We start from the raw sequence: 23,370 nt of genomic DNA, 5'->3' as shown, positions 1-23,370 counted from the left end.
AAGCCGTGGCATTGTACCGCCAACTGGAAGAGGCAGAGAAAGGGGACTACGGACTATTCAAAAAGGCCCTGCTACGTGAGTTTGGGCTGACTCCTGAGATGTACCGGGAAAGGTTCCGGAGTCAGGATAAAACCCCTGAGATCTCATATCTGCAACTAGCCGTCCGCATGCAAGGATACGCCAGCAAGTGGGCTGATAGGGCCCAGACGAAGGAGGACCTGGTCAAACTGCTGGTACTGGAGCAACTGTATGAGCGGTGCCCATCCGACCTGAGGCTGTGGTTGGTGGACAGAAAGCCAGAGAACCCGCGACACGCACGACGGCTGGCCGATGAGTTTGTAAAGAGCCGGTCAGGATGCCCCAGACTCAGGGTTTTTGGTTTATACGGTGGGCGCAGGGCTGTCCCTCCGGAGAGAGTACCTTGTTCCCCTGGAGGTGGATGGGAGGAAGGTCAATGGATACTGGTGTCGGAGAAAAACTGAGTTCTCACTGTTTTTGTTTAGGTGCAGCAAGTCAGACGCTTTATTAACTCTCACATGTGCAGAGGAGAGAGCAAGTAGGTCTCTCTCTGGTAACTAATTACAGCAAGCATTTATACCTTTCATTACAGAAATAATGAGGGACAGCTGCATTTTGTTTATACATAGGCCATCTTGATATCTCATTTCCTTACTTGTTTTGACTCTTGCCTACATACAATTAGTTTCTATACCTTATCTACACAAGGTCTTCTACACCTTATCTATACTGAGGTCACAATGACTTCTTACACAGCTCTTTCTCACCCGTCTCACACAATCCTCACACAATCCTGGCTTCTACAAATCTCGCGTTATCAGGGTTATCAGGGTCACAGCTAGCTTGACTCTTGCTAACAAAGACTGTCTCTTGCTAACGAAGCCTGACTCTTGCTAACAACCATCATGCATTGCAGTTCCCTTCTGTCAGTTCTTTTCTCTGCTTCCACAACCCCCCCCTTTTGTACTTCTAGTACAACAAACATTCTCAAATCTCTATTTGCATCAAGTCCTGGACTTCAGATTCTAAATCAGATGCTTCAACCTTTGGGGTTTTGATTGGATGCAATGATAATGCATGATTAGCATGAACATGAAAGGTATTACTATTATTACGTCTTTTACAACAACAATAACATAATCCTAAACTAACTAATAACAATACAAGCAATAACATTCCCATAGCAATACTATAATGGGGTTGTTGTACAGCCTTTGTCATAAAGCACAATACATCATATTTAGTACATAAGGTAGCTACTCTATAAGCAGTGTGAAAGGCATACTTTTCTACTTGATATACATTTTGAAGCATGTGAATTTGCCCTTGTACCTCAGAGATTTTCTGAATCTCAGGTAACAATGAAAGCAAATTTTGAAATCTATCAGATAGTAAGCTAGTCCAATTAAAGGGTATCTGGAACTTAAGGGCTACTTGAAAAACTCTATCTGCAGGCCAGTAAATGATATGATTGCCTGCAGTGGTAGTGAGATTAAAATGTATGTCTTGTGATATGGTGTCATTAACATACACACAGCTATCATTAGCTTGGAAGAGTAAGTGTCCTGTCAGGGTAGTTCCTTGTCCCCTACCCTCCCAGCAAACGTAGTCATAGACAGTGACAACTTCTCCTGGCTTCAGTTTACGTGTACACTGAAGCTGTGGGGGTTCTAATGGCCAGAATGTCCACAGGTTACCTAACCCCATCCAAATGTCAGGTGTAATCCTAGGAGCACTAACTAAGAATCGATTGGGCATACCAGGTGGTCTAATTTCCCAGATGTCTCGATGAATTACCCAATCCCATATGCATCCTCCCCATGGACCTGGCAGGATACGGTATGTGGGAGCCCACACCCCCTGTACCGGTCCATATGCTTGGAAGGAGCACTGAGAACGTCCACACTTCCACCCAGAAAGTTTCCAAGTATGTCTCCATGGCCACAGGTCAGATGGCACTCCTGACGTGTCTGTAAGGGCAGTGGGCCAAGCCTGGTGCTCTAGATCATTCCGAATGGCCATTAGCTGGTCATTCAAGAAATCCTGAATCTCTGAGCATGCTAGATCCCACTGCAATGCCTTCCCAGCCTCAGTGATATTCAATACCATCTCTGTCAGTAACTTCTGGGTCATAGAACTAAGGGCGGAGATAACATGTAACTCACCAACTCCAGCCTGTACCTGGGTTAGTTGTGCTCCAGAAACAAGGCCTATGGCCTTCTCTAGTTGGCCCAATTTCTCATCATTGGAATGTGTAGTACTGTTTGTATCTGGATAAGTTACAGTGGTGGTGGCAAGGGTCAAGGGACTAGTGGTAGGTGTAGTCTTTGTAGTGGCAAGGCGTTTTTGATATTTATCATCTGAAAGCCAATTAGGGAGGGCAGTGCATCCTGAAGGTACCTGTCCATAAGCACAAAGCCCTGATCCTGGAAAGAATCCACCCCACCACTGGACCCCACATTCCCAGGAACGTTCCCCACAGTTCCCTCCTTGCCAATAAACAATGCTTCGTTTCTTCCACCAGGGCCAGTTCTTAATGTCTTTTGTAGTTAGAAAGTTCTGGACTTTTGGTGGTTTCAGCAGAGCGATTGTTTCTTCTTTTCTTCTTCAAAAACAGTTGTGATTCACCACAGTGCAGGGGAGAGGTTACTAGCACTTCACCCTGTACTGGTGTGATTCCTGTAAAAGAATTCAAAGGCATAGTAGATCTGTCAGTGGACAAGGGAGAGGTTACTAGCACTTCACCTTGTCCTTCTTCCCTGCTGTCCAGGAGGCACAGCAGAGCCAGCAGGAGAAACAGGCTGATCAGCTGCTGGAGAATCCTCTCCAGGCGGAGGGGTCTTTTTGCAGTGCGAAGCATGGGTCCAGGTGGGCAGTCCTTGGCACTTCACAGCAGTGTTAGTGGTTAACAGGACTTGGAAAGGGCCTTTCCAGCGTGGAGCCAGGGCAGTCTTTCGCTGATGGACCTTTATGTAGACCCAGTCTCCTGGTTCCAGCGAGTGGCAGGGCTGCACAGGATCCTTGGGTAGTGCTTCTTTCACCTGTGTATAGAAAGACTTAACACATTTCATTAGTGCCTGACAATACTTAAGCATTGTGTCATCCATTAAATGAATGTCCATCTGAGCTAGGGTCAGTGGGGGCGCAGTTGGTAGTCTCATCGGGCGCCCTGTCAGAATCTCATGAGGGCTGAGTCCAGTCTTTCGATTGGGAGTGGCCCTCATACTCATTAGTGCCAGAGGAAGGGCATCTGGCCACTTCAAGTTTGTTTCAGCACAAATCTTGGCCAGTTTATTTTTCAGAATTCCATTCTGGCGTTCCACTGTTCCAGCAGACTGCGGATGGTGGGGACAGTGAAGGTTGTGTTGAATCTGCAAAGCTGCACATAACTCCTTTACAATCTGTCCAGTAAAATGAGTTCCACGGTCACTGTTGATACTCACAGGGATGCCAAATCGTGGTACAAAATCTTTAAGCAGAAGTTTCACAACAGTCCTGGCATCTGCTTTCCTGCAGGGAAAAGCTTCAACCCAATTTGAAAATACATCCACCAAAACCAATACATATTCATAGCCACAACATTTAGACAGTTGAATAAAATCAATCTGAATATTTACGAAAGGTCCCCAAGGGGGAGGGTGAGCTGCCTGCCTAACTTTAACAGCTTTACCAATGTTATGCTGCTGACAAATCACACATTGTTGACAGTAGTGATGTGCAATGACTGGGAACCCGAACGCACACCAATCTCGGTTAACCGCAGCAACCATCCCCCCTTTGCTCACGTGAGCCATTCCGTGGTATACACGAGCAAGATAGGGCATTAGCATCTTCGGTGCAACCAGGCGACCAGCTGGGGCACGCCAAAGATGATCAGGGTGTAGAATACAGCCATTAGCACTCCATAAACGTTTCTCAGCTGCCGGTGCTGCTTCCTGGATCTTGGCCAGATCCTCAAGGGAGGCTAGTGGAGGCTGTTCAATCAAAGCACAAGTATATTCAGCCTGAGGTGCAGAAAGGGCCGCTGCTTTGGCTGCAGAGTCTGCCAAAGCATTTCCACGGGTAACTTCATCATGAGGGGTCTGGTGAGCTGTACATTTCACGACAGCTATAGCTTTGGGCACTAAAAGAGCATCTAAAAGAGCAGAGACATACAGACTGTTCTTAATAGGAGAACCAGTGGATGTAAGAAAACCTCTATACTTCCAGAGCAACCCATAATCATGTACCACTCCAAAAGCATAACGAGAGTCTGTATAGATTGTAACTGCTTGATCCTGAGCGAGAATGCAGGCTCGAGTTAAAGCCACAAGTTCGGCCACTTGAGCAGAAAACACAGAAGGAAGGAAAGCACTTTCAATAACAGCATGTGCAGAACACACAGCATAACCAGCAACCAATTTGCCCTTAGAATCTCGCAAGCACGAACCATCTACAAAGTAAATAAGATCAGGATTTTGCAAAGGCACATCTAGTAAATCATCTCTTGGACGAGAGAGAACCGATGTCACAGACACACAGTCATGTGGGTCTCCGTCTTTGGGCCCAGGCAACAAGGAGGCAGGATTTAGAACAGGGCAACGAGCCAAAGTAATATGAGATGAAGACAACAAGACAAGCTCATATTTTGTAAGACGAGAAGTGGATAGATGCTGTGTCTTAGATTTTAACAAGAGAGCAGCCACAGCATGAGGAACAGCAACAATCAAAGGAGAACCTAAGACAATAGATTCAGATACCTGTACAGCAAGAGCTGCTGCAGCTACAGCACGCAGGCAAGGGGGAAATCCAGCTGCCACAGCGTCTAGGGCAGTACTGTAATAAGCAATGGGACGGTGTTTGTCTCCGTGCCTTTGCGTTAATACAGCCAAAGCAAACCCATTACGCTCATGACAGAAAAGAGTGAATGGTTTAGCATAATCAGGAAGTCCCAGGGCTGGTGCACTGGACAGACTTTGCTTGATAGCAACAAAAGCTTGTTCAGCCTCTGGAGACCAAGGAAGAGGCTCAGGGGTACCTGACTTAGTCAGATCCTGTAAGGGTTTAATCATTGTTGCATAGCCTAAAATCCATTGTCTACAGTACCCAGTCATGCCAAGAAAAGTACGCATTTGAGAAATAGTTCCAGGCCTCTTAAAGGAACCTGGAGTGCATGTGCCACACTTCTAGTAAGATAACGGGTACTTTCCTCAGAGGGATTAGAATCAGGGGAGCTACTGGGAGGCTCAGAATCACCTCTTTGTGGTGAAGAGGAGGCTTCTCTCCCAGGGGAAGAGAGAACAATGTATGCAGCTGATACATGCGGTGGTGAAACTGGCACTGCGGGGTGAGATTCGTTAGCAGACCCAGGCTGTGCAGGGGGAGGAGGCAGCACGGGCTGCTGCTGCTGCTGAATGTTACTGAAGAAATCTAAAATATCCTCAGCAGTTTCCTCCTCACTGTCAGATCTAACTAATTGGGGATAAAGGGGAGCAGAAGGAATTGCTCGAGCGGGAAGAGGATACACAGGAGCTGAAGGAATCACCCTAGGGGGAAGACAGCTGGATGCCTTGCATTTAAGCTGTAAATGTTGCACTTGAGCTTTTAACTTTTCCTGGGAGTCTTTTAGACTCCGCACTCGAGACTCGTGGAGTCTCTTTGTTGCTTCCTCCTACCAACAGACAAATTGCTCCCACTGTGTATCAGAGGCTTTTGGTGAAGCCAGAGTTTCTTTAAGGTATTTAAGTTTGTCTAAATCAAAGGTACCTTCTAGTGGACATTGTTTAGATGGATTTGCACGCGTGTAAAGATTCCAATTATCTAAATACCTGCAGGTTTTCGGGCCATAATGTACGTACATGAAATAAGCTGGGGTACCCTTAGGGGGTGAGAGGGAAGACTTAGACTGTCCCCCACCCATTTTCCAATCACACACTCAAAGGGGAAGGATGCCCTGTCCGCGCTAGCGGCTCATAAACTAAGGATCTCTCCCTACAAGGTATTCACACAGGAGTGACTAACGAGGATAGCCATGACCCCCTACACCTCCCTTCAGCAAAGAGCGTCGGCTAATCTCAGAGAGAAAGCGCCGCTTACTCTGTTGCATCCAGTGAGATGGTCAGACTGTCAGTGGCTCACACGGAGAGGAAAAGGGGAGGGAAGATGGGTGCACACACTCCTAGACCCAGGTAGCCTCCTCGCCGGACGATGCCAGGCCGAGTCAACTTACATGGGTCGGATCTCCTAAAAGATCCTCTAGTTACCGGGCTTGCGTTAGAGTAGTTCTGGTCACGAGCCAAAAGACTTCGCAGAGTACTCTGGGCGTCTTCCGGTAACACTCAATTCACACTGTGTACACACACACACACACACACACTCCAACATACCAAGGCCTATACCAGGTACTACTCCTGAGTACCTCCAGGTACTATTCCCAAGTACCTTGATGCATCACTTGAGGCGGTAAAAACCCCTCTTGAGGCAGTAACAACTCCTCAATACAGGTGCAAACCCTATGCACCTAGCATATGCTTACAGGGGGCGGCAAACAATTCCCCTATTACGCCGCTCAGCATCTGACCTTGCTGCACAGTCAATAAGTTCGGATGGCGTGAGCCCAACAGGGGCAGACAGCCCCACGGACAGTCCTCCTCCGACACCCCAATAGAGATTTCAAAAGGTCTCTTACCTCTATTGTGGCGCCATGGGGTTCGAAGGGGAACGATCCGTAGCAGCTGCCGTTGCCTCAGTGGGCGTTGCCATCCCGGACGAGCCCCCAAATTGTCGGAGAAAAACTGAGTTCTCACTGTTTTTGTTTAGGTGCAGCAAGTCAGACGCTTTATTAACTCTCACATGTGCAGAGGAGAGAGCAAGTAGGTCTCTCTCTGGTAACTAATTACAGCAAGCATTTATACCTTTCATTACAGAAATAATGAGGGACAGCTGCATTTTGTTTATACATAGGCCATCTTGATATCTCATTTCCTTACTTGTTTTGACTCTTGCCTACATACAATTAGTTTCTATACCTTATCTACACAAGGTCTTCTACACCTTATCTATACTGAGGTCACAATGACTTCTTACACAGCTCTTTCTCACCCGTCTCACACAATCCTCACACAATCCTGGCTTCTACAAATCTCGCGTTATCAGGGTTATCAGGGTCACAGCTAGCTTGACTCTTGCTAACAAAGACTGTCTCTTGCTAACGAAGCCTGACTCTTGCTAACAACCATCATGCATTGCAGTTCCCTTCTGTCAGTTCTTTTCTCTGCTTCCACACTGGGATACGGGCGCAGAGGTGACGCTGGCCCGGCCCGAGGTGGTGGCCCCAGATCAGGTGGTGCCCAACACCTACCTGACCCTGACGGGGGTGGGCGGAACACCAGTCAAAGTGCCCGTGGCAAGGGTACACCTGAAGTGGGGGGCCAAGGAGGGCCCCAAGGATGTGGGGGTACACCCGTATTTGCCCACTGAGGTATTGATGGGGGGGGACCTGGAGAACTGGCCAAGCAACCCCCAAAAGGCACTGGTTGTGACCCGCAGTCAGAGCCGGCGAGGGGCACTGCGCCCTGGCCTTGGGGGGGGGTGCCTTGCCTGAGGCGCAGGACCCTAACCTGGTGGGGAGGGAACGCCCAGGGACACAGCTCAGGGAGGCTGCAGCTTCAGACCCAGCGGGCGAGAAAGAGCAGGTGGCCATCCCTGTCCCAGCTGCTGAGTTCCAGGCCGAGTTGCAGAGAGATCCCTCCTTGCGGAAGATAAGGGACCTGGCCGACCTCAATGCGGTACAGACCATGGGACGAGGTGGCCGGAAAAGGTTCCTGTGGAAGAAGGGGTTCCTGTACCGAGAATGGGCTCCCCTAGGGAAAATGGAGTCAGGGGATCAGGAGGCAGCTGGTGGTACCCCAGAAGTATCGCCGCCAGCTGCTGTGCCGGGCCCATGACATTCCCCTCTCAGGGCACCAGGGAACCTGGCGTACCCAGCAGAGGCTGCTACGGAGCTTTTACTGGCCTGGGGTCTTTGTTACTGTCCGACAGTACTGCCGATCCTGTGACCCCTGTCAGAGGGGGAAGAAGGCCTGGGTGTCACGGAGTATTGGGGGACTCAGGGCCCTACACCCCCGGCTTCCTGCGATTCACCATGACTCTCAGCCAGCCAGTAAAGCAGAAGGTTTATTTGGATGACAGGAATACAGTCCAAGACAGGTCTTGCAGGCACAGACAACAGGGCCCCCCTCAGTTAGGTCCAGCTTGGGATCCCAGGGCATCCCAGCCCACCCCCCTTTGGGGGGTCAGAGCCATCTCTGCCTCCCAGCCATCTTTCCAGCCTGCTTCCAGCCCTCTCCTTCAGCGACCCCTCCCACAGCCTTTGTTCAGTTTCCCGGGCCCCGGAGTCACCTGGCCTTCAACCCCTTCCTGGGTTCTCATGTTACAAGCTCAGGTATGTTCCCTCGGGCAGACTCCCATCTCCCGATGCAGACCATCCTAGTCACACTCCCCTGTCAGCATTCACACACCCCAGCAAGAACAGTCCCAGTTCGTCACATCTCTCCCCCCTTCGAGACCGAACTGAGCAGGGTCACTTTAGCCAGTGACCTGGGGAAGTTCGAACCTACCCCCGTTCCCATGGATGCCCCCGCATCCCTCCCATTCCTTGGTGGGAATTACACCAGGCCCCTCCAGTGTCACGCCCTCCCTTAGGTCGGGGGTGCTTGATGGCACTCGCAGTTCGCATGTGGGAAGGTTTATACGGCCTGTGCCCTTTTTCCACCCCCATACCTCTGGGGTTCCAACTGGGCTGTGGTCTTCTCCCAGCGCGCCAGTCTGGAGGTCTGTGCTTTGGGCTCTCTTGGTTTAGAGCCGCCCTTTTAACCTTGGCCACCCTCCGGAAAGGATCCTTTATGCTGGGCAAGGGTCCTAAAGCTGTTTTCCCCTTGTCCCAGGCCTTCCTCCCCCTCTGACAGGGGTCACAGGATCTGCAGTACTGCCGGAGGGACAGCCCCGCGCCTACCGTATAAACCAAAAGCCCTGAGTCTGGAGCATCCAGCCCCCTAGAGGAGCTGGCCTGGAGCTCTCCTCCCTCCTTAGCAGGTGGTACTCTGCCAGCCCCCCTTCCCTGGGAATGCTGCCTTTCGCCGGGCTGGGTCTCTACCCAGTCAACCCTCTGTGGGTTCGGTCTGCTCAGTCTGTCCCTGAGCCTGGGGCACTGGGCCCGTATGTGGCCCTTTTGGCCACAGTGGTAGCAGCCCATATCCCATGGGTCCCCTTGAGTGGGTCGGATGGTCCTGATGCCGGATGCTCCTCTCTGATGGGTTTTTTCTGTATTTTCCCACGGGGAGGTCCCATGGTGACTCTCTCTCTGCGTTGTGGTGGGACTGTTCCTTTGGGACTCCTCCCTTTTATCTCCTGACCGGCTCTTTACAAACTCATCGGCCAGCCGGCCTGCATGTCGCGGGTTCTCTGGCTTTCTGTCCACCAACCACAGCCTCAGGTCGGATGGGCACCGCTCATACAGTTGCTCCAGTACCAGCAGTTTGACCAGGTCCTCCTTCGTCTGGGCCCCATCAGCCCACTCGCTGGCATATCCTTCCATGCGGACGGCTAGTTGCAGATATGAGATCTCAGGGGTTTTATCCTGACTCCGGAACCTTTCCCGGTACATCTCAGGAGTCAGCCCAAACTCACGTAGCAGGGCCTTTTTGAATAGTTCGTAGTCCCCTTTCTCTGCCTCTTCCAGTTGGCGGTACAATGCCACGGCTCTGGGGTCCAGTAAGGGGGTAAGGACCCGGAGTCTGTCCGCGGGATCAACCCAGTGCAGCTCGCAGGCTGCCTCAAAGGCCTCCAGGAAGTCATCCATGTCCTCCCCCTCCTTGCGTGGGGCCAGGATGCACTTATCAAAGCTCCGTGCAGTCCTGGGTCCCCCCTCACTCACCGCAGCCGGGGGTTCGCTGCCCTTCAATCTCGCCAGTTCCAGTTCATGCTGACGCTGTCTCTCTTCATGCTGTCTGTTGTTCACGATCCTCCAGCTCTCTCAGTTTTAGCTCTTTCTCCCATTCCAGCCAATTCCGCTCCACGGATGCCGAACGTCGCCGGGAGGATCCTCTGCTGGCCGGGGGGGTCACGGTGTCCTCGGTATTTGCTGGGCTCCTCCCCACCCTTCCCCTAGGCATAGGAAGGAGGGGTCTCGGGAAGCCCTCAGCAGCCGGCTGACCACTCCCAGCTGGGACAGACACTGGTGCCTGCGCTGCATTTGCCAGGCTGCTTCCCTGAGACACAGGGATCAGTTCATTCGCGCGATCTTCCGCCTCCAGCCGGGCAATGAGCTGTTCTTTGGTGAGCCTCCCACTGCGCAGCCCCCTCTGCTTGCACAGCTCCACCAGGTCGCTCTTAAGCCGCTTGGCATACATCTTTCTGCTGGCCACTCACCGGCCTGTGTGCTCGCAGCTCCCCACAGTTCCCAGGGAGACCCCTAGTGTGCCAGCCCTTCTCGAGGTCACCACCTCTCTGCCAGGGTCGAGCTGCAGACTCCTCCGCCCCTGGGATCACTCGCTGCGATCCCCCCGGGGGACCCTGTTACTGCAAAAGTCCTTCTCGCTGGTCACACACTCCCAGGGGTAATAACAGTCTCTCTCTCACTCTTCAGGACGCCTGGTTCCCATCAATCCCCCTTCGTTTTACTGCTCCCCAGTCACTTATTGCAGGAAGCGCCGTCCATGGGGTGCAGTAGATCCCGCCGCTGCCACCAGTTGTCGCGGAGTATCGGGGGACTCTGGGTCCTGCATCCCCGGCTTCCTGCGATTCACCATGACTCTCAGCCAGCCAGTAAAGCAGAAGGTTTATTTGGATGACAGGAATACAGTCCAAGATAGGTCTTGCAGGCACAGACAACAGGGCCCCCCTCAGTTAGGTCCATCTGGGGGTCCCAGGCATCCCAGCCCCCCTTGGGAGGTCAGAGCCATCTCTGCCTCCCAGCTCCCAAGACTCTGCCTTCAGCGACCCCTCCCACAGCCTTTGTTCAGTTTCCCGGGCCAAGGTATCACCTGGCCTTCAACCCCTTCCTGGGTTCTCATGTTACACGCTCAGGTATGCGCCCTCGGGCAGACTCCCATTCTGCAATGCAGACTATCCCAGCCACACTCCCCTGTCAGCATTCACAGACTACAGTAAGAACAGGCCCAGTTCGTCACAACGTCATAGGTTGGTAGTCACCTTTCTGGGGACACGGAGGGTCTCGCTCCCTGCTCTCCATCTGCAGCAGACACAATCTCTCTTCCCTGACGGCTTTTTGGATCTCTGAGATGATCCCTCCTGAGTCCATGTGGTCTGAGTCTTATTTTTCATATTTTCCTTTTCCAGAGGAATTAGTCTCTTGCTCCTGAATTGCAGCATCTAATTCCCCAACCATCTCCTCACACTGGGGGATTTTCATACTCCCTCCAATTACACCTAACTCACTAGATTCCCTAATTCCTCAAAACCTGCTTTCCTGCCATTTAGTATCCCTGAGATACTGGATTCAGTTATCTTCCGATTCCTTTCCTTTCTATGCTGAATTCCACCAGCCCAGGCTTGCTGGTCCTAGCTTCCCCGAGAGTCTCCCATTGTTTCTGGGCCTCTTGCTCTCAGGGAGAAGCAGTTCCAGAGCGACTTCCCTTGTGGCTGGAACTGTCTTCCCTTTCAAGCCAGGGTGTTACTGTCTCTGGGTTTCAGGAGACCCTTTGATGAGAAGCATCTGGCTGTGTGTGTTCCCAGCAAAGATGGGGATAGTTAAACCCTCATAGGCTGAGTGTTCTGCACCTTTGAGCATCTGGGGAGTGGGCCCCAGGATTTTACTGCTTTAAAATGAGTTAAAATAATGGAACATTCACTGTGACAAATGTCCAATGAATTCACCTGCCCTCCCTTGTTTTCTTTCCCCTGAACAGGGTTTCCCATTTCCAAACCTGATGTGATCTGCCAGCTGGAACTAGGGAAAGAGCCATGGGTCCCAGATCTTCAGGGCTCAGAGGAAAAAGAGCTCCTGAGATGCGCCAACACGGGTGAGGAATCACTAAACCAACTCAGAAACTCTGTGGCTGAAGGAAACAGATGGGATTCCCTACAAAGACCTTATAAGCTCTCTGAATTTAGGATTGTCCCCAGATGTCATAGCCTCAGGGCAGATATTGCTCATGCTCCCCGGGCAGTAGCTTCCTCCCTGACCGACCTCCCCCCTGAATGTTTGGTTTGGATGTGGAGGGAGAATTGATCCACTCCTCTCTCCTATGGAAAAGCCTGTGGGTGAATTCAGTTCCTGGTTTTTATATTTTTCAGTCTCCCCAGGTTGTATGTTGGTTTGCTCTCCCCTTTTGCACTCCTGTTTCTGAGGTTTCTCTCTCTGTTCCAGCAGGTGATGGGATGGTGAGGGAGAATGAGGAGCAAGTGGAACTATCTGGGGCGTTATTGCAAAGATTCAAAGGGACTGTGCCCAGGAGTTCTGAACAGGGAAAAGCCTATGAGAGTCAGCACAGGCCAGAGAGTCAGCAGGGAAACCAACCAGGGCAAAAAGTGGGTAAATCCATTAATTGTCAGGAAACTCATGAGGACCTCAAGGAAACCACAGCCCAGCAGAGAATCCCTACAGGCGAGAGAAACAACACGTGCACGGAGTGTAGGAAAACCTTCAGTAGCCGTTCAAGCCTTATTACACATCAGCGGATCCACACAGGAGAGCGACCCTATAACTGCTGTGAGTGTGGGAAAAACTTCAGTCGGAGCTCAACCCTTATTACACATCAGAGAATCCACACAGGAGAGAGACCTTATGGATGCGGTGAGTGTGGCAAAACCTTCAGTCAGCGGTCACATCTTATTACGCATCAGAGAATCCACACAGACGACAGGCCCTATGAATGCTGTGAGTGTGCAAAAAACTTCAGTATGATCTCACACCTTATTAGACATCAGAGGATCCACACAGGAGAGAGGCCTTATGAGTGCTGTGAGTGCAGGAAAACCTTCAGTTACCGATCAGGCCTTATTACACATCGGCGAATCCATACAGGAGAGAGGCCCTATGGATGCTGTGAGTGCGGGAAAACCTTCAGTCAGAGCTCACACCTTATTACACATCAGAGAATCCACACAGAAGACAGGCCCTATGAGTGCTTTCAGTGCAGGAAAACCTTCACTCGACATGCACACCTTATTAGACATCAGCAGATCCACACAGGAGAGAGACCCTATGAATGCTGTGAATGCAGGAAGAACTTCACTCGGAGCTCACATCTTATTACACATCAGAGGATCCATACAGGAGAAAGACCCTATAGATGCTCCGACTGTGGGAAAAGCTTCCATCAGAGCTCAGCTCTTATTTATCATCAGAGAATCCACAAGGGAGATAAAAACCATAAAAACTTTGTCTAGTGTTTTAATATTTTTGCTGATTCCTACATAGTGACCTTTAAGCCTATTTGCACCATTTGTCATCGTGGTCTCTCAGGTCCTCCCAGGTGAAAGGCCCACTTTTGCAGCTCACCTTCTTCGGGGGGAATCCTGTGGTCCTTTCTGTCAGCTGCTTTGTCCTATGACAATTCTGTAATAATAAGACAGCACCGAATGATGCAGGTTTGAATAGATCAGAGGGGGAATGTGATCGGAGAATCTATTATTCTGATTCTGAATTATCAAATGCAATCTTCTCTGGAATTTCACTTTATCTGAAACTGAAAGTGTCTTTTACCTCTTACGTGATATGAGTTTTTCCTCTTTCCTGAAGGCCGTTTGGTCACATAACTGGATATTAGTTTTGTTTGACAGAATGTAGCTCAGATTTATTGGGAACTTTGAGACAAATAACCAGCTGCTAAAATACTCATTTCTCACTTTATTTTAGCTTTTTCCCCACCCCTCCATGATGACATAGAGAAAGTTCAAGTGCAGTTCAGTAAACAGGAGAGACTACTTCAAGTTATTGGACATGATAGCAAGGAAACCGAAGTAGTAGTATAACGCTCCAGTATGAAATGGTGGACAGTAGCACACCCCAAATTGTGCAGCTAACTGCGTGTGTGTTGTTCAATTGCTTAGGTCAATATTGTCTCAGATAATCCCTGGAGAGAATTCCACAGTAAGTGATTTAGGAGGAAACAAAATACCCATGTATTTGGTTCCCAAACAGTTGAGACCTAGTACCTACAAGATCTCTTAACTAATCCTATGATTTAGGACAGATTGTCCCTAACTACGTAGATGTGGAGGAAACAGAAGAGGTGTTCTTGTTGAACTCACCCTTCGTAGTGCAAATGTGAATCAAATTAACTGAGTGTTGAATGTGACATAGCTGCAGAAAAATAATTGTTTTCAAATAGAAACCCCCTTCCCACCTTTGGTAGATTAGAGATTCTGATCCAGGCCTGTATCTAGTTCCTAATGTCGATCTGTGCCAACAGATTAAAGAAACAAACTTGGCCACTTGTTACTAACACTGCTGAGATTTTTGGGTGGTTTGGTAAAGGATTCTGCTCCAGAGATGTGTAAATTTACCCTGACCAAGGCCAAGGACTTGGCAAGAACTCAGGTCAAAATAGCAGGCAACTAGTTGTTGGCATTCACACCAGAGAAGAAAGCTATGGTGGACTATGGTTCAGGTAAAACGGTTTTTAAAACATCCTTCACTAGTGCAGCGGCATTGACTACAGTCTCAAGGGATACCATAGCTCGATTGGGAACAATTGTCCTTTACCACCTGGATCCAAAGTTTCAAGAGGCAAAGAAAGAAGCAGTTGGTGCCTTCAGAGGACATTCCTTCCCATGGATGCCAATCTTGCTGCTTTGTTGCACATTGAAGACTTTCATGATATTCAAGTGCTGATAACCAATGAGGGAATTGATGTTTCAGCCTCTAGATCTGGCCTGAATCCTGAGTCTATGCTTTTGTTTGCTCTTGTCTCTTATGCATTTGCATCCCTTCTCATCCACCTCCTGCTACTCTGAAAGATTAAAATGTGGGAAAAGAGACTAGAGGTGCTTGTTCTCATGATACAAACTTTCCCACATAGTGTGAGACCCCTTTCCACGAACACTCGTGAGAGGAGGCCCAGCAACAAACAAACTCACAGAAGTAACAGGCCCGTTTTGGGGTAAGCTACAGCTTTACACAAGGGTTCACTCGGTGGAAGTAGGGATTAAAAGAAACCTAACGTGTATGATAAGATAGGGTCAAAGATTGCACAGTTATTACCAATGGAAATGAAATTAAATATGAAGTTTATTGGTTAAGAGTAAAGATTAATTATATGATTTAAATTAGATTGGAAAACTGAAAGTTACAGCTTTTCTTGTTGTTCGTAATAGAGAAGATTTGATGATTTAACTAAATTGATGACTTGATTCCAGTACAATATCATTAACCTCAGTGCAGTGATAGAAACAATCAGCCACCAGCGGGAGCCAAAGGGCAAGTGTAGAGAGACCAGAATGAAAGAAAAGTCTTGGTATTACTTTTTTTCCCCCTCATTCTTGTGTCTAACTTGTCCATTGGCTCCCCCTGGTGGCTGACTGATTCTGTCACTGCACTGAGGTTAATGATATTGTACTGGAATCAAGTCATCAATTTAGTTAAATCTTCAAAAAATGCTTCACGTCCACAGCCATTCAAGAGCAGTTTAAAGTTCTCATGACAAGCTGGATCTGGATGTATTAAAGTATCTGTCCTTCTGTCCGCTCTGTCCATCAGGAATAATTAAGATGATGAAAAATAACCAAGTGTAATAATATTTACTAGGGCTGTCAAGTAATTAAAAAAGTAATCATGATTAATTTTGCACTGTTAATAATAGAATATCATTTATTTCACTATTTTTGATGTTTTCTACATTTTCAATTATATTGATTTCAATTACAACACAGAATACAAACTGTACAGTGCTCTTTATATTTATTTTTATTACAAATATTTGCACTGTAAAAAAACAAAGAAATAGTATATTTCAGTTCACCTAATACAGTAATACAGTTGTCCGGGTTAACGTTATGTTGCTGATTTACCAGAGAACATGCTCATTTAAAGTTGCGCAATGCTTCCTTATAACATTGTTTGGCAGCCGCCTGCTTTGTCCACTGCTTGCAGAAAGAGCAGCCCCTTGGAGCTAGTGATGGGGGCTTGGAACCAGGGTGGGCCGGCAGCCCCCCCTAAGTTCCCTGTGCCACAGCCACACAGCAGGCTATCAGTTGCCAGCAGTTCAGCTGTCCCTGACCCCACTGCTGTGTGCTGCTCCTGCCCTCTGCCTTGAAGCCGGTCCTGGGAGCCTCCTGCTTGCTGTGCAGTGGAGGGGTGGGGGAGGAAGAGGAGTGCTAGTGGCAGGGTGTCCCCCTCCTCCTTTACCCCATCTCCACAGAGCAATGGGGGGCATGACAAGGCTCAGGCAGGAGGGAGCTTGCTGGCAGCAGCTGCTGTCTCAACTTACTGATCTACTTAAAAAGGCAATGTACTTAGTGTGGGGTCAGTGTACTTAAGAGGGCAATGTGCATCTCTCTCTCTCTCTACCATGCTGACTCCCTTACCTCCATTCGTGCTACCTCAGAGTGTGAGGCTACATTAACAACATGTTAACCCTTGAGGGCTCAGCCGAGTGCTAGTTCATCATTTAGCACTAAGGCAGTCCCTGGGAAATATCCCACCCTCTGACTTCACCATCAAAATCACCATTGCTCTGTACAGTATTAAAATTGTTTAAAACTTATACATACAGTATAAGTGTACATATATATATACGCACACACACAATATATCTCATATATATACACACACACACACTACATATATATGTGTATATAAAATGTTACATTAAGTGAATCCAATTTCCCCAGAAGAATTAATATAAATGGGGGAGGGGTTATATGTCTGTCTGGGAAAAAAAAAATTTCCCTGGAACCTAATCCCTCCCCCATTTACATTAATTCTTATGGGGAAATTGGATTCACTTAATGTAACATTTTTCAAGAATATAACTACAATGTTAAGTGAGTTACTGTACAAGTACTGTAGTGCAATCTCTATCATGAAAGTTGAACTTACAAATGTAGAATTACATTAAAAAATAGCTGCATTCAGAATTAAAATAATATAAAACTTTAGAGCCTACAAGTCCACTCAGTCCTTTCTTGTTCAGACAATCAAGTTTGCTTACGTTTGCAGGAGATAATGCTGCCTGCTTCTTGTTCACAATGTCACCAGAAAGTGAGACAAGGCATTCACATGGCACTGTTTCAGCCGGTGTCACAAGATATTTACATGCCAGATGCACTAAAGATTTGTATGTCCCTTCATGCTTCATCCACCATTCCAGAGGACATGAATCCATGCTGATGACAGGTTCTGCTCATCAACAATCCAAAGCAGTGCAGATAGAAGCATGTTCATTTTCATCATCTGAGTCAGATGTCACCAGCAGAAGGTTGATTTTCTTTCTTGGTGGTTCATGTTCTGTAGTTTCCACTTCAGAGTGTTGCTCTTTTAAGACATCTGAAAGCATGCTCCACACCTCATCCCTCAGATTTTGGAAGGCACTTCAGATTCTTAAACATTAGGTTGAGTGCTGAAGCTATCTTTGTCTGAGCGTTTGGCTGAACAAGAAGTAGGGCTGAGTGGACTTGTACGCCCCAAAGTTTTGCGTTGTTTTGTTTTTGAGTGCAGTTACGTAACAAACAAACGATCTACATTTGTAAGTTGTATTTTCACACTCAAGAGATTGCACTGCAGTACTTGTATGTGGTGAACTGAATAATGTTTCTTTTATCATTTTTACAGTGCAAATATTTGTAATAACATATATAAAATGAGCACTGTACACTTTGTATTGTGTTGTAATTGAAAGCAATATATTTGAAAATGTAGAAAAACATCCACAATATTTAATAAATTTCAATTGGTATTCTGTTTAGCAGTGCAATTAAAACTGATTAATCACAATTAATTTTAATCACAATAATTTTGTTAATTATGTGAGTTAACTGCAATTAATTGAAAGTTCTAATATTTACCTAATATAAGAAAATACCTTCATTTTTTGAGATGAATAATTTAAAGCAAATAAAATATTAAACAAATAGAAAATAGTTTGCTCAGTCTGTGACATTCCAGAACCTCTGTGACTTCTGCAGCAGCAGATGCGGCTGGCCTGGGGGCTGCCTGAGCAGCTTGGGTGGCCCCCGAGCCAGCTGCACCGGCCCTTGCCAGGGCAGTATCAGGCAACCATGGCCCTCCCCCCCAAGCAGCAGCAGGAGTTTGGGTGTGGGAGAGGGCTCCATGGAGTCAGGTAGGGAGCCTGCCAGCTCCTGCTCTGGGGGGGGAGGGGTGGCGGCCCATGGGCGCCACAGCCATTCCCACCCCCACCCTCCCCAGCACCCAAAAGTTAGTCAGGGGTGTATAGTACAAGTTATGGACAGGTCACAAGCCATGAATTTTTACTGCACATGACCTGTCCGTGACTTTTACTAAAAACAGCCGTGACTAAAACGTAGCTTTAGTCAGTCCAATGTCCAATGTCAGGGTGACCCAGTCCGGAGCTGGGGACCTCAGTCTTGCGACTCAAACTTCCCCTGATGAAGTGAGCCCACCCCTCCAAGCTTGGCTCACGTAGCCATTAGCATGTACAGGCCCACTCAGCAAAGTTACATGAATGCTTTCCCTACCATTCCTGGGGAGGAATTACAAAGTTGGAGAGAAGGCTTTGGATTCTTCGACCATGGGATGGTGTTCCAAGGAGGAGTGCTAGGCAGGGACGGGCTCCACCTAACGAACAGAGGGAAGAACATCTTCACAAGCAGGCTGGCTAACCTAGTGAGGAGGGCTTTAAACTAGGTTCACCGGGGGAAGGAGACCAAAGCCCTGAGGTAAGTGGGGAAATGGGATACCGGGAGGAAGCACGAGCAGGAGAGTGCAAGAGGGGAGGACTCCTGTCTCAGACTGAGAAAGCGGGACAATCAGTGAGTTATCTTAAGTGCCTATACACAAATGCAAGAAGCCTGGGAAACAAGCAGGGAGAACTGGAAGTCCTGGCACAGTCAAGGAATTATTATGTGATTGGAATAACAGTGACCAGGTGGGATAACTCACATGACTGGAGTACTGTCATGGATGGATATAAACTGTTCAGGAAGGACAGGCAGGGCAGAAAAGGTGGAGGAGTTGCATTGTATGTAAGAGAGGAGTATGACTCCTCAGAGCTCTGGTATGAAACTGCAGAAAAACCTGAGTTTCTCTGGATTAAGTTTAGAAGTGTGAGAAACAAGGGTGATGTTGTGGTGGGAGTCTGCTATAGACCACCAGACCAGGGGGATGAGGTGGACAAGGCTTTCTTCCAGCAACTAGCAGAAGTTACTAGATCGCAGGCCCTGATTCTCATGGGAGACTTTAATCACCCTGATATCTGCTGGGAGAGCAATACAGCAGTGCACAGACAATCCAGGAAGTTTTTGGAACGTGTAGGGAACAATTTCTTGGTGCAAGTGCTGGAGGAACCAACTAGGGGCAGAGCTCTTCTAGACCTGCTGCTCACAAACCGGGAAGAATTAGTAGGGGAAGCAAAAGTGGATGGAAACCTGGGAGGCAGTGACTATGAGATGGTCAAGTTCAGGATCCTGACACAAGGAAGGAAGGAGCAGCAGAATACGGACCCTGGACTTCAGAAAAGCAGACTTTGACTCCCTCAGGGAACTGATGGGCAGGATCCCCTGGGAGAATAACATGAGTGGGAAAGGAGTCCAGGAGAGCTGGCTGTATTTTAAAGAATCCTTATTGCGGTTGCAGGAAAAGAACATCCCGATATGTAGAAAGAATAGTAAAGATGGCAGGCAACCAGATTGGCTTAACAGTGAAATCCTTGCTGACCTTAAACGCAAAAAGGAAGCTTACAAGAAGTGGAAGATTGGACAAATGACCAGGGAAGAGTATAAAAATATTGCTCAGGCATGCAGGAGTGAAATCAGGAAGGCCAAATCACACTTGGAGTTGCAGCTAGCAAGAGATGTTAAGAGTAACAAGAAGGGTTTCTTCAGGTGTGTTAGCAACAAGAAGGAAGTCAAGGAAAGTGTGGGCCCCTTACTGAATGAGGGAGGCAACCTAGTGACTGAGGATGTGGAAAAAGCTAGTGTACTCAATGATTTTTTTGCCTCTGTTTTCACAAACAAGGTCAGCTCCCAGACTGCTGCACTGGGCATCACAGTATGGGGAGAAGGTGACCAGCCTTCTGTGGAGAAAGAAGTGGTTCGGGACTATTTAGAAAAACTGGACTAGCACAGGTCCATGGGGCCGGATGCGCTGCGTCCAAGGGTGCTAAAGAAGTTGGCGGATGTGATTGCAGAGCCATTGGCCATTATCTTTGAAAACTCATGGCAATCGGGGGAGGTCCTGGATGACTGGAAAAAGGCTAATGTAGTGCCCATCTTTAAAAAAGATGGGGAACTACAGGCCAGTCAGCCTCACCTCAGTCCCTGGAAAAATCATGGAGCAGATCCTCAAGGAAGCAATTTTGAAGCACCTAGAGGAGAGGAAAGTGATCAGGAACAGTCAGTATGGATTCACCAAGGGCAAGTCATGCCTGACTAACCTAATTGCCTTCTATGATGAGATAACTGACTCTGTGGATGAGGGGAAAGCAGTGGATGTGTTATTCCTCGATTTTAGCAAAGCTTTTGATACGGTCTCCCACAGTATTCTTGCCAGCAAGTTAAAGAAGTATGGGCTGGATGAATGGACTATAAGGTGGATAGAAAGCTGGCTAGATCGTCAGGCTCAACGGGTAGTGATCAATGGCTCCATGTCTAGTTGGCAGCCGGTTTCAAGTGGAGTGGCCCAGGGGTCGGTTTTGTTCAATATCTTCATTAATTATCTGGAGGATGGCATGGACTGCACTCTCAGCAAGTTTGCAGATGACACTAAACTGGGAGCAGTGATAGATATGCTGGAGGGTAGGGATAGGATACAGAGGGACCTAGACACATTAGAGGATTGGGCCAAAAGAAACCTGATGAGGTTCAACAAGGACAAGTGCAGAGTCCTGCACTTAGGACGGAAGAATTTCATATACTGCTACAGACTAGGGACCGAATGGCTAGGAAGCAGTTCTGCAGAAAAGGACCTAGGGGTTACAGTGGACGAGAAGCTGGATATGAGTCAACCGTGTGCCCTTGTTGCCAAGAAGGCTAACGGCATTTTGGGCTGTATAAGTAGGGGCACTGCCAGCAGATCGAGGGACGTGATCATTCCCCTCTATTCAACATTGGTAAGGCCTCATCTGGAGTACTGTGTCCAGTTTTGGGCCCCACACTACATAAAGGATGTGGAAAAATTGGAAAGAGTCCAGTGGAGGGCAACAAAAATGATTAGGGGGCTGGAGCACATGACTTATGAGGAGAGGCTGAGGGAACTGGGATTGTTTAGTCTGCGGAAGAGAAGAATGGGGGCGGATTTGATAGCTGCTTTCAACTACCTGAAAGGGGGTTCCAAAGAGGATGGATCTAGACTGTTCTCAGTCATACCTGATGACAGAACAAGGAGTAATGGTCTCACGTTGCAGTTGGAGGTTTAGGTTGGATATTAGGAAAAACTTTTTCACTAGGAGGGTGGTGAAGCACTGGAATGGGTTACCTAGGGAGGTGGTGGAATCTCCTTCCTTAGAGGCTTTTAAGGTCAGGCTTGACAAAGCCCTGGCTAGGATGATTTAGTTGGGGATTGGTCCTGCTTTGAGCAGGGGGTTGGACTAGATGACCTGCTGAGGTCCCTTCCAACCCTGATATTCTATGATTCCTGAACAGATACAGAACCCCCCACTCATAGCCCTCAGCCCCAGCTTCGCATGTCTTATACTGCTCAGGAAACCACCCCAAACAGGGTAAACTCATTAAATCTGTTAGGCCATCAAATGGTAACGAACATGCCCCAGCCTTCATTAATCTGAGCAGAAATCCCCAAAGACTTCTGTCAAATCACACCGGTTTAATGAACCCATTCAAACAAGTTTATTAACTAGAGAACAATAGCCGTTAAGTGATCATAAGTAAACACTTATAGAAGTGTTACCAAGCTAAATAGGATTTGAAAGACAAAGGTATCTCTCACCCCCAAACTTTCAGCAGTCCATCCAGTTAGGACCAATCCTCCCAGTTCAATGATGGTTCTGTGTCTTTCAAACAAACAATCTTGCTACCGGACCTACCCCCTGGCTATCCAGGAGTCCATCAAATGGCCCCACTTCGAGCTTGGCCTGGCACCTTCCTCATAGCTTGGGGTCTAGATAAAGCCATTTTGCCCCCCTCAATCCAGGCTATGCCCCTTCCTGCCAGCAGCTAAACACCCTCAGTGCACTCCCTGCACACCTGTGCTAACACCATTAACATCCCTGGGGGCCCTAGATTATAAACTGGGGGTGCACCTGACACCCCACCTGAGATCAAGGGCCCATCAGACACTCCATGCCTGAGATCAGGACTCCTGGCATGCTGGGTGTCAGAGCCCTAATGAAAGACAGCCCCTACCCTAGAAAACATGGTCTAAATAGACTGGGAGGTGGGGAAGGGAAACTGAGGCACAAAAGGGACACACCCCCTCTCAAAGCCATGGGATTGGGCACAGCTCCGGCCAACGAGGTGGGTGTACCTCTTGTTGCAGAATGTCAATGTGATACGGGAGCTCGAAGAAGCGTGTGGTGCCCACCTGTGCCCTTTAAAGCAGGCTCTCTCCTTCGCCGTGGCTGTGGGGTCAGTGCTGTTCTCTTCACAGGGACTGTGGGGCTAGACTGGGGCCTCGGGCCCTGGCTCCTAACGTCACAGATTGCCGCATGAGCTGGAATTTCAGTTTCTAGCCCGCAGCAAGCCTGAGCCGATCGCTCAGCGAGGGGGGGAGCTGCCCTGAGCATGAGTGACACTGCCGAGGTCTGCAGAAAGCCAGAGCTGATCACTTGGCAAGGGGGGAATCGTCCTGAGTGTGCACAACGCTGCCTGAGCCGATCACTCAATGACCTGGGGGGGGGGGGGCTGCCCCCCCGTGTAACTGTACAGCAAGGCTATGTGATTGCCACTGCGGGGCACTGCAGGCAGGGGGGAATGCAGCAGGTGCAGACACAGCACTGGCTCAGATAACATACCCAGGACCATCACCTGCCACTAGCACCAGTGCTGTTCGCAGGCTGCTACAGCAAGCTGCTTGCTGTGCTCCAACCCTCTGCAGACACAGCCTTGTGCCTGGAGCTTCTTCCCAGAGATGCTCATCAAGGGCCCCTCCTACAAACAAACCCCCTTCCACACAGGCAGCAGGCAAGAGCTTAGTGTGCTCCTGGCCTCCAGAAACTCACCCCCTGTAGTTAAAATCCCACTGCAGAGAATTGCATA

At 48.6% G+C, this 23,370-nt stretch overlaps 1 protein-coding gene across 1 annotated transcript in view; it reads left to right on the top strand.

The window, feature by feature from the left end:
* The window catches only part of LOC128829336 (zinc finger protein 3-like), a 40,369-nt gene extending 26,962 nt beyond the window's left edge, over positions 1–13,407 (top strand). The window contains exons 4-5 of the mRNA XM_054014717.1: positions 11,925–12,038; positions 12,386–13,407. Coding sequence (XP_053870692.1) covers positions 11,925–12,038; positions 12,386–13,407 — 1,136 coding nt within the window. The remainder of the gene's footprint in view (positions 1–11,924; positions 12,039–12,385) is intronic.
* The last annotated feature ends 9,963 nt before the right edge of the window (positions 13,408–23,370 follow it).

The sequence above is a fragment of the Malaclemys terrapin genome, chromosome 25 (genome assembly GCF_027887155.1).
Source record: "Malaclemys terrapin pileata isolate rMalTer1 chromosome 25, rMalTer1.hap1, whole genome shotgun sequence".
Taxonomy (NCBI): domain Eukaryota; kingdom Metazoa; phylum Chordata; order Testudines; family Emydidae; genus Malaclemys; species Malaclemys terrapin.
This window is presented reverse-complemented; position numbering and strand designations above follow the sequence as displayed.